Source organism: Gambusia affinis, linkage group LG05, assembly GCF_019740435.1.
Source record: "Gambusia affinis linkage group LG05, SWU_Gaff_1.0, whole genome shotgun sequence".
Taxonomy (NCBI): domain Eukaryota; kingdom Metazoa; phylum Chordata; class Actinopteri; order Cyprinodontiformes; family Poeciliidae; genus Gambusia; species Gambusia affinis.
This window is the reverse complement of record NC_057872.1, coordinates 13,592,075-13,604,364: the sequence shown is the minus strand read 5'-3', so window position 1 is coordinate 13,604,364 and position 12,290 is coordinate 13,592,075. Positions and strand designations below refer to the sequence as shown.

Sequence of the window (12,290 nt, the reverse complement as noted above, 5' to 3'; positions counted from 1 at the left end):
GACCCATAACAATGCAGATAGAACATTGTCATCTGATCTCTTGCATGTTTGGCCACACTGGGCTCTCTAAAGTAAACCTTTTGTTTTGAACAAATGAAACTTTGTGTCTGAGTCATTCTAGGTTTTGTTTTGTTTGTTTATGCTTGAAATCCATTTCTAAGCTGGTGGGAATGGGAGAGATGCAAAGAGACACAAATGTCTTCTTGGAAAGTTATATTGGGTCTTTGCGGTTTATGGTGCTCTTCAAGTTGAGTAAGGCCTGGCTGCAACCAGGCCTTATATAGACACCACTGATGTGTGTGTCTATATATGCATTCACAGGGGGCTTTTGAGTACACCTTGCTATTACCAAATTGGACCTGTGTCTGTCTTCCCAACTGTGTACGTTTTTTGCATTAATTAATAAACGGTGTCCAAAACTTTTCTCAAAGATTCTCCCTCCAACTCCAAAGCTCTATGTCTCTGTTGTTCCTTAAAATAGATGTGAACTGTTGGTTCAGTAGTTAAAATGTGGTTACAGAAATTTCATGATGAGCAGTTGAACGTAAGCTAAGCTAAAACACCCATCTAGCAGCCCTGACATTGGTATAGCTATGATTACAGTTGTGTTTGTGAACTCCATCCATCCATCCATTTTCTATTCACCCTTTGTCCCTAATGGGGTCAGGAGGGTTGCTGGTCCCCAGCTAACGTTCCGGGCGAGAGGCGGGGTTCACCCTGGACAGGTCGCCAGTCTGTCGCAGGGCAACACAGAGACATACAGGACAAACAACCATTCACACACACACTCACAGCTAGGGAGAATTTAGAGAGATCAATTAACCTGAAAGTCATGTTTTTGGACTGTGGGAGGAAGCCGTAGAGAACCCACCATGCAGAGGGAGAACATGCAAATTCCATGCAGAAAGACCCCGGGCCGGGAATCGAACCCAGGACCTTCTTGCTGCAAGGCAACAGCTCTACCAACTGTGCAGCCCGTGTGAACTCAAAAGAAGAAAAAGACAAAGCGCACCAATCCTTTTACACCAGGAGGTTTTGTTCTGAGTTTTGATCAGTTTGCCTTTTATAAACTATTTTTCCGCTCAGTGCACTTTTTATTAATATAATGCCTGCTGCAAACCAGTTTGCAGTAGGCACAGAGGCGATGGTAGCAGACAAATCGAAAAGCAAAATCACTGCTGATCTTCCCACATCAACAGTTTTCAGTGCATCAAGAGGCTTCAGTGCTGCATCAAACAATTATCACTCAGGCGTCAGATCCTACTGCTAACATCATGTGTGCTTCACTGTGTGCTTCACTGTTTCTCTTGTGCTCTGTTATTTTGGATTCCTGGGTATTATTTTGTGGACATTGTTTACATTTTCATCCTACTCAGATGCCAACAGACGCACATCCCTTGGATCGTGAGCACATTATTTCTATTCTAACATCAGCACAATATCTTTATATTATAATCTTGTGCAGCATATTATTATTACTAAATGTTTTCATACATTTGAACAGTTTTGGAACAATGTGTGAACACTGTGTCTGATGTTGCTTTTACTGCTGACTTTCTTCCACACAGTTCATCTGACCACTTCTGCCAACAAATAGCTGAAATCCTCAAATACTTGAGACTAGTTATAAAACTTTTTCATTGTTGACAATTTTAATAGTTTAACAATGAAATCTACCTCAATATGCATTAATATGCACAGTTGAAACCGTTTTCACACTACCACAGAAGCGAACAACTACGATCTTCCTTTCCTACAGCCGTGGGGTTACAGCTGATCCACACCAAGGAAAAGAAATGGTTTCTTAGCAAACACCAGTCAGAAGTGCATCAAGTAGCATTGTGCCTATGGCATTTTAGTTTCCCAAAAAGTCTTTTGAATACTTTAAATATGCCTAAGAGATCTGTAAACAGGAAAATTCTCCTCAAATTATTAGCAGCCGAAAAGTAAAAATAAATCCATGAATACCGAACCGCGAATGGGCGGGGGTCTGTTGCAGTTCGTTTGGAATAAGGATTACTTCATTGCCATTACTCCAGTGGAAAGAAACACATGTTTTTTAATGTCTCCTAATAAAGAGGGAGGTGAACGGAAATGTAAAAAAACAAGTACGGAATCTCGAGATTGAAGCATAAATCACAATCAACTGTAATGTAAAAGACTGAAGAACTAGATAACATAAAAGTTAATTTTTTTTTTTTTTTTAAAGAAGGTTTTCCTTAACAGTCTGTCAATGTGCCAGTTTTCTATTCTTCACAGTAAATAACAGTGAAAGCGATGTTCCCTACCTATGTGATAAAACCTTTTGAGTCCAGGTACCATTTTGTATCAGATCAACATGTCATGTGGAAAAGCCCTGGCAGGTCACAGTGCAGCAACTTCTTGTAACACTATAAAATTACAAGTCTTTAGAAAGGAAATCAATTAGCTTTTAAGACAGCAAAACAACTCTAGTTTTTTTTTTTTTTTTAACACGAGACAAAGTGGAAAATAAGAAAAACGTGTCATAAGCCGACTTTTGAATGAGTCAAAATGGTGAGGAAAGACTCTGGCATTTCCCTGCAATCTGCTGCAGGCCTTACTAAAGAGTTGCTTATCGTTGTACTAGACAATCCTTGGAATATTTCTTTACGTCCATAATGAAAATATATTTTATTACTCTTAATTACTAACATATTTTTAGATAACTAACTGGTAGATTTTTAGAGTTTAAAAAAAAAAAAAAAAAACATTGGAATATTAATTAATTTATAAATTTGGCCTATTTTTCAGTTGAACTCTGCCAAAATATTTTTCATTAACATAATTATTAAAACTTTTGAAGCAAAAAAAAAAAAAGTGATTATAAAATTTGAAACAAGACAAACATAAAGGTGATTTGAGAAAAAGTGCCCATGTCTAGTCTTGCATGTTCTTTACAGTATAATCATCTTTTTACAGAAATATTAATAGATGACAGGCTAATTTTAAATCTTTTTGTCGCTTTTATTAAATCATGAACTATTACACAGGAGTATGTTTGACATAATTAGTGGCTTGTTGGAACATTTAGGTGAAAATCTAAAATTAAATTTCGTACGTTAAAACATGCCATTCTGATGTAATTCATACAAATAAAAACATTTTTCTTATGTGTTATTCTTTTTCCACACCCAAATTCAGCGTATATAACAATCCATCATTCTTTATACGTATGTATGTTTGCTGTACAATGAATGCATCCACACCCCATGTGGACATGATCAAGTGCCATTTTGATGAGCGCACAGTAAACATTGTCTGTGCGATTTCATACCCTGTGCAGAAGCTTTTTTCCATCATTCACTTTCATATAAATTCTCAATATGTAATTTACGTTACTCCTCCTCTCTACAGTGAAGTGACAATTGTTTGTGTCCATTAGAAACAGATGTTCGTTACTATTCTTGTACTGCTGTTCTTAAGAGTCTGAACAAAATCTCCACCCAGCTGTTAAGGAAAATCATTCCATCCACATGTGTCATTTGAAAGTAACTAACAAAAGCTACCAGTCCACCCAACTCACCTAACCAGGAAGATGTGGTCAGGGAATCCTTGTGCTTTCTCTTTATCTAAACAGAATATTGATTAAATATGTATGAATTAATTATTTAATCGAAATAATCAGAGGGTCAGCAAAAAGTTCCTCTTGGGCATTTTGAGGAGATCTGGTGGTTTGAATTAATGACTGTTTTAAAGAAAGGGGAATACTTTAAAAACCAAAAACCCTAATCAACTCAAGTTTAGGAATTTCATCAGGTATCGGTAGCACAAATGCAAAGTGCAATATATTAATATTTATTAGGTATTGAAGCTGATTGTAGTTACAACTGAAAAATCAACCAAAGTAATCTAACATGAATAGGTTATTGATTTCTGTCTGCTGCATGGTCTTCATTAAAAAATGAAAAACAACCAAAGCTAAAACCCACCAGCACATTTAGTTGTGTTCAATATCTTCTGCTGTGTAAGTCAAATAAATTTAGCGAGTTTTAGATTTTGAACCTAAAAGTGTGAGCTTGTGAAAGATAAACTTACACCAGTATGTTGTGTTGACTTTTTATTAATTTTGTCAAACCTCCAAGTGTTGAATAAATTAGAATTTTCAGCAAAGGAGTGGGAACTATTTCCCAGTTTGCTCAGCGGCATGTTTTTGTTTCTTGTGTTGCACTGTGAGTGAGATGGATGTGTGTTACATTGATCTTGCATTTTTGTGTTATTAAGACAAATGTTTATTTTAAGTTTGCAAAATTTGAGGATAGTGTACTGTTCACACTGAATGTTTTTGAGCAGAATTCATTGTAATATGTAATCAAATTCAGTATCAGATCAGAAATTTTGTTCATGCAATTTGAAGAATTTAAATTATTATTATCAACTTGATGTAGTGACTTTGTGTCACAATATCTTTGTGTGAAGAAATGTGTGTTCTTCAGGTGAGGGTCATTTTTTCTTGCATATTGTGAAATAATTATGTTGTTTAAATTGCAGCAGTAAGTTAAAACCCTCAATTCAAGACTAATGAACTTAAAAACAATGTTTAGACAACTTGTCTCTTGTTGTTAAATCAACTTCATGAGCTTTAATTTTTGAGACAAAACCAAAACAATTTTCTTGTTGACTTAAATTGCACTATCAAGGCAGCAGATGGATTTTAATTTTCAAGTTAAACCACCTTCAAATGTTTTAAAGTGTATAGTGCAATGAATTTGGGCGCAAATATTTTTTTATATTCTTTTACCAGTTGTTCGAGGTAAAATAAAACATATAAATAAAGTCTCAGTAACACTTGTATTCTGGAAGTTGGAAATTACATCTTCCCAGTTGGAGATTTTAACTGGTCCACCCCAAGAAGTTGGGACAAACTCCAGCAAGGCCCACATAGGATTTTTAAGGCAGATTTCAATTTGGCCGCTTTTGTAAAACTGCAATGTTAAATTATGCCAAGGGATCCAAAATTTGCATCCATCTAATTTGGTGCTGGTGCGCTGAGGGACAAAAATTAGGCACACAAGTGCAACCATTGCAAAAAGTAGAGTTCTGGGGTGTGTTCTAGTTGCAAGTCATAAAACTCAAAATGTTTTCTAATTGTTGCCCTTACTGTCTGGGCAACCCGCTGTTATGGATATATGATTCTGCATGTTTCTTCTATCACGTTTTTCTGCTCATATTCATACTGCTGCATGCTTTACATAATCATAATATGTGACTGGTGAGTGGTGACTGTCACATATTAACAAAACTGGTTAAGGCAGCACAACAGCTCTTAAAGAGGGTGCAGAATGAAGAGAAGACAAAACCAAACCTTTTGCTACAGTCTTCGCTTTTTAGAGCACCAGTAGTTTAAGCAGCATTTATAACAACATTCACTTAGAAACTTTTAGGATGCTGCAATGGTAAAGAGAAAAGCCAGATCAAGTCTAGAAGCTTTTCAGTTCCTGGCATGAAACTGTGGAATTAAATGAATGGCGATCTCAAATGATGTCCTTTAAAAGAGCCTTAAAATGTAAATGGTAGAACCTTATACTGTATAACATTATACATCTACTGTTATACATGTACTTACATTCATGAAATCATGTATGTCACATACATGATTTTTGTTTGTAAGCACATAGACAGAATATATCTGTTATTCCTGTAAGCTGGTAAGTGGATGAACAGAGTAGGCAAGCATAAGATTTGGCTTCAGCCTTTTTGGTTTCGTAAAGTAGTATTGTTTTTGTTTTCTGTGTTTAATGTTGATAATTTGTCAAACAAAAGTGAAACTGAACTGAACTGAACTGAACATAGTCATATGCATTGATGAGTGTATGCTACAATGCATGATGTGTACAATGAGGGGAATGATTATAGCCCAAAACAATCTGCCATGGTGTTTTTACATCAACAGTCGTACCTATAATTAATATTTATGTAATAACTTAATGTCTAAAAAACTAGTAGTAAATCATGACCACTTAAGACATTTAAAATGTCGTACATTACGCATTAAATCCATAATTATACTTTCGTTTAACGTTTTGAATTTAATTCATGAAATTAACTTTTGAAAATTTTCTAGTTTTTTACCCCTTTCACTGTCATGAGGAGACATTGACTAACATGTAACCATTGTCAGGGTCACAATTAATTAAGATGCAAATGTAGATCATTGGGAGTCTACAGCAAAAGGTAAGATACTGACTGCTCGATATCTCACTAACCACTAAGATAGTGGAAACTAATTTCTAACATCTGAGTATTTTTTTTTTTTACCATGACAGGATATTGAATCCTGAGGTGTGAATAGGATTGGTGAGAGTACAGGTTCCTATGGTGCTCCTGTGCTGCTGACCACCTGATTACACACACAAACCTTCAGTCTTAAAAGCTGCGTTTAGCTGCTCTTTTCTTTAGGCGGTTGTCGAGAACTCCAGACAAAACTTGTGGAATTTTTGACCCACAAGATTTGGACACAGTAAATACAACAAGGTTTTGTTAAATGCTCTGAAAAACCAAAGAACTTGATCCTCATTGTGCTGCCTGTTCTGCAAGCAGTGGGTTTGTTGAAGCAGATGTGATACCGTTTTCACCTCCTACTACAGTGATGGCATCTTTATCAGTATGTATTTCATTGTTCATGTTGCTTGCTAAAGTTCAGCTACAATATTGGTAATAATGTACCATTAGCCTCTGTCATAAATATACAGATCACAAATATGTCTGATCTAACTATTCTGGTGCTTTGAACCAAACTTTGTGAATTCAGTTCATTAAGCTATATTGCTTTTGGTTAGATCCATCCATCAATTTTCTAATCACCCTTTGTCCCTAGTGGGGTCAGGTTGCTGGTTCCTATCCCCAGCCAACGTTCCGGGCGAGAGGCGGGGTTCAGGTCGCCAGTCTGTCGCAGGGCAACACAGAGACAGACAGGACACACAACCATTCACACACACACACTCACACCTAGGGAGAATTTAGAGAGACCAATTAACCTGACAGTCATGTTTTTGGACTGCGGGAGGAAGCTGGAGAACCCGGAGAGAACCCACCATGCACAGGGAGAACATGCAAACTCCATGCAGAAAGACCCTGGACCGGGAATCGAACCCAGGACCTTCTTGCTGCAAGCCAACAGCTCTACCAACTTGCCCCACTGTGCAGCCCTCGGTTAGATCCATAAAAATACATGTTTTTTTTATTATTATTTTTCTTGTCAGCACAATCACTTGCTCATTTTAGGGCAGGTGAGGGTGTGAGTTTCTTCTATAATTGAATACTTGGGAAGCTAATTTCAGGGAACACAAGTTAGCTCACTATTTAAAAATATTTGTTTCCAGTTTTTTTAGGATAAATATAGCAAACAATTTACATTTTCTCCAAAAATTTTATTATAAATATTTTATTTGGCAGAAATAGAATAACATTTTCACATTTTGAAATATTTACAACCAAACAAAAAAACAAAGAGAACAAACATATAGACGTATCAATGTATCAAATTCCATAAAAGTGCATTTGTACTGTACTTCACACAAGATGAGTATGCCAACTGTAACAATAAATCAATCGGCTTAATTTATATTGTTAGATAGATTTGATTACAGTGGGGTGTGGAAGCCTTCTTGCCAAAATTAATGTACGATGTATGTATGATAAAGTGTTGCAATAACTTCAGGCATTGGTCAGACATAGCTTTTCTGCTTGTTGATGGTTCACAGTGTGGCGTACTCTACATACAGAGTGCAAGTTTCAAGTAAATATGCAGAACAGCATGAGATGCAGTGCAGCATTCAGTGCAGAGACAACTTCATACACAACAATATACATGGACAGTAGTGGCATCAGTAGAATTAGTCTTTCTAGAAACAACCAATCACTTTTTCCCAGATTTAAATATCATTAATAAATATCTTATAGCAAACAGTCTGCTTTCTCGTCACCTAATCAGGAAAAGTTTGAGTATTGCAATAGCCCCAAAAACTTCAGCTCATATGCTTTTAAATATGTAAAAACATCTCCATATGAGTGAAATAGTCAATGTTGCCCTTCTAATTGATAAAAACAATATTTAATCCCTTAGTTTGAGCTGACAAAATAAATACAATAAATAAAGCAATGGTCATTAAAATTGTATTCAGACTTTAAATCTATACGCTAAGGGTGTAGCTTTGGGAGCGCCTTCTGCACAACCTGCGGAACCACACCCAGTAGAGGAACATCATGACCAACCAGTAACATAAGTAAGCCACACAACCAAAAACAAGGAACCGAGTTTCCATAATCTTGGCTGGACTTGACCAATCTTGTTGAGTCTCCCTGTAGATTGTGTATCCAAACCCACCTAAGAGAATAGCAGCCCACACTGACAACGGCAGCAGGGGGATGTAGTTACCGACAATCTTACGCCTACCAGACGTCCCCCAGCTGCTTTTATTCATAGTGAGAATGGCAAAATACTTTGCAGGCAGCAAACTGGTCATGTACAATGAGGAGTAGAGCGACATAAAGACCATCACGATGTTTTGGCGAAGGAGGCAGGCGTAGGCTGCTTTCACCAGCCCGATGAGCTGGATGCAGCAGAGAACCCAGAGGATGTCCCACAGCGAGCCCATCCAGAACAACTGGATCATCGTGGCAGTGACAAAGAAAGGAAAAATACCAGAGACGATGGACTCGTAGGTCATCCAGAGATGATGCTTGTGCCACCACATCGCGTTGTAGAGCCACTCGCGAAAGTAGGATTTGGTCCATCGAGTTTGCTGGTTGAGCCAGCGAAGAAACTGGGCGGGTGTTTCTGTGTAGCACTTGGAACGAGCTGTGTATCTAGAAAAACACAACAAACAAAAAAGAAATTATAGAAATCTTTATATTCAGCATCTCAAAAACATGATGAATAATGAGTAGTTTATTTAGTTTGGGTTTTTGTAATAGAAATAACCAAAGAGTATGTACTTTGTGGCGTAGCCCATGCTCAGCATTCGATTGGTCAGATGTCTGTCATCGCCAAATGTGCAGTGACTTCCCAAAAACATCTGATTGTACCAGGACTCCAGAAACTGCTGGAGGATGTCATTCCTGTACAAACCTGCATGAAAAAGTATGTATCTAGTGAGATCTTTCAACAATGGGGAGCTTATTTAAAAATGATCATCCTTTGGCATCAGTGACAATTATTTTCCTTACCCAGAGGACCGCTGATGCAGGACACACAGTTGAAGAAGGACTGGCAGGACCGCTCCATGTTGAAAGCCATCCAGTACCGGAGGCTGCTCATGAAGCTGATGTATGAATCTTTCAGGTTGAGAATCATCACATCTCCTCCCACAGCACCGTACCTGGGGTTGCTCTCTAATACCTTGCACAGTTCCACAGTAGCTAAAGGGTCCAGCTTGGTGTCAGAATCACACACCTGAGGAGTCAGAATATTAAACATCACTAAAAACTTGCAACGCCACAAGTTTGTTTGGTTTTGTTTGTTTTGGGGGTTTTTTTAAGATATTGAATAAAACGTTTTGAGATTTTCAACAAATGTAAGAAAAATAAATACCTGAATGTAGTCAACTGACGATCCCAAAGCCTTAAACGCAGTGTACATCACCTCCCGCTTGCCTCCCCACTTCTGCATGATGCACACACACCTTTTGTTCTGGATCAGATGCTCCAAGTCTTTTTTCTGAGGATCCTCTCCAATGACATAATCAGCTCTGCTTTGTGTTCCCATTTCTTTGTCTTCCTGAGGCTTTGTGGGATCCCATGAGTGGTAGTTGTTCTTCCACACAAAGAAACCCGGATCCTGGTCTGCAAACACTTCCCTAAACATGTCCATCATGTACCTGTCATCATCTGAGTTCCCGTCTATCACCATGATGATACGCAACAGCTCCGAGGGATACTGCAAGCTCTTGACAGAGTTGAGGCACTCTCTAAGATAGCTGGGATCCTCCTGGTAAGCAGAAATAGTGAATCCAATTGTTTTAGTGTAGCTGCACGGCTTGGTGCGGGTTTTCATTCTCCTGTGCTCAATAAAGGCGAACAGGCTTTGAACCAGAACATGGAGCGAGAGCAGGAGTCCGTAAAAGCCAAAGGAAATGATCCCATACATGGATGTCACCAGCTGGAAGCCTTCCACATAGGCCCAAACCATGATTCCCAGAACCAGCAGAGCAAAGAGGAACGTGAAAATGGCTCGAAAGATTGTCCAAAGCTTCTTTAATGAATGTTTCAGCTTCATTTTTCTCTGCAGACCAAAAGACACGACAGGTTGGTGAACTCATTCAAAAGAGACTTAAGAAACTTCAAATATTTCCAGATGAGCAACCTGGCAAAGTTCTCTGATAAAGTTTTACAAGTTTACAGCTTTAATGCAGAATGGATGAGAACTACTACGAGGATATGAGGCAAAAGAGATAAATCACATACTGATAAAATAAAGTCATTATAATAGTGAAAAATCTGGAATCTGTTTAAATCATCAGTTACAAACATTCTGAGAACTAATATCTCACAATATCTAAGATTTTATCATAACAAATATTTTTACTGCTGTATTACAACAAAATTTTATTTTATTTTAATATCTACTTTTTATTTTTCTTGGATTCAAGTTAAAACATTAAATAAAATCCTAATAAATTAATGGAAACTCTAGTTACAAGATTTTTCCCTCCTTTTGTCAAGTAAGTAACTTTTAAAAAATATCTAATTAAATCTAATATTTAATATCTAATTAATGTTTCCCCCCCAACCCCCTTTTTTTCTTTTTTTTTCATCTTACCTGATGATGTGCGGCTCCCTTGGCTTCAAAATTTAGCTCGCACACCCCTTGTTCTTCTCAGTCTGAGTGCTTTTGGTCTGAATTTGCTGCGTTTATAAGTTTTTAGGTTTGGGATGGGACTACGTGCTGGTTTTTATGCCTTGTGAATGGTTAATTAAACGCACCGCGGCTGACTCAGTCCTGCGTCAAGAAGGAAGGGGCGCGCGGGGCAGACTTTTGCTTTGTTTTTGTCTTAACCATGGAGATCTCTTATACACTGGAAAAATGATGGATTACTCCTTAGACAGCTACACACAGCTTCTTGCGAAGTTTCTATCTATCTATCTATCTATCTATCTATCTATCTATCTATCTATCTATCTATCTATCTATCTATCTATCTATCTATCTATCTATCTATCTATCTATCTATCTATCTATCTATCTATCTATCTATCTACTAAACAGTGATCCTTATTTTTATAACAAGTACGAAGTAAACGCATATAAACATGCATATTTATTCCTATTATATCATTTTTTTAATTTTGTTGTTGTTGTTTTTGTTTGTTGTTGTTGTTTTACAAATATTGTAAATAATTGTTTTGGACAAGTTGAAGATTTTTTTTTTTGTCGGTACTTGCTCTGCTCCCCAATCTGACGCGGTACTTGCAATGTCTAGCTATGACGTCACGGCGTCACCAAAAGAGACATTATAACGGGCCAGGCTTCAACAGGGCTGTTCAGTAGTTAGATGTTTCCCCCTGGTGGTTATCATCTAAAACTGCAGAAAAAAATTGTTTTAACTTATTTTCAAATTGTAATATGATATGGATAGAAGTGTGTGTGTGTTAAAGTGAAAAGATGCATATATTAAAAAAAAATAAATAAACTGTTCCATATGTTGTTGTTTTTTGTGGGTTTTTTTTTTTTGTTTTTTGTTTTTGTTTTTTGCTGTTGTTATTTTAGTCAGGCTCTCAATGTCCTGACCTACCCATGATCACATCCCTGAGGAGGTTCTTCACAAATCTGTTGACCTCTCATGAGTATCCACACCCTTAGCCACTGGCAGCTGGCATGAAGCAAAAACACGCTTCATGTCTGACACAAATAGAAGTTACAGAGAAACTGATGTCATATAGGGAGATTATATGCACAGAAACTGTAACTTGATGTGTTGGTTATCCCCAGGAGTTATTATTTCAGCAACAAACAATTTGAGCCTCTTATACAGTCAGCGTCCAGGTTTGTTTGCATGTTGAAACTCCTGTGTTTTCCTAGCAGCATAAAGCTGCATCTGCATGCAGTTGTCTGGCACGGTACTTGATTCATGCAGAGGCTCTCAAAAGTGTACACTCCTTAGTTAGAAACAGGTGTTCATGAACAAAATGATGATGGACCAGATTATTATTATTAAACTTTTTCACATTTGAATGTGACATTTATCCTTTAATTCATTTGAAAAACAACGGTTTTGGTGAAGCAAGTGAGTCCATTGTGTACAAATGCACAGCCATTTTTAAGTCTTGTTATT

The 12,290-nt window shown here is 37.3% G+C and overlaps 1 protein-coding gene across 1 annotated transcript; it reads right to left on the bottom strand.

Annotated features, from left to right (window-relative positions):
* Window positions 1-7,491: 7,491 nt before the first annotated feature.
* has1 (hyaluronan synthase 1) lies at window positions 7,492-10,830 on the bottom strand. The gene is made up of 5 exons (XM_044117474.1): window positions 10,778-10,830; window positions 9,551-10,240; window positions 9,187-9,412; window positions 8,956-9,088; window positions 7,492-8,826 (listed from the first exon to the last, which is right to left on the bottom strand). Exons 2-5 carry the CDS (start codon window positions 10,232-10,234, stop codon window positions 8,151-8,153), a joined length of 1,719 nt encoding a protein of 572 aa, XP_043973409.1. The 5' UTR covers window positions 10,235-10,240; window positions 10,778-10,830; the 3' UTR covers window positions 7,492-8,150.
* Between the last annotated feature and the right edge of the window lie 1,460 nt (window positions 10,831-12,290).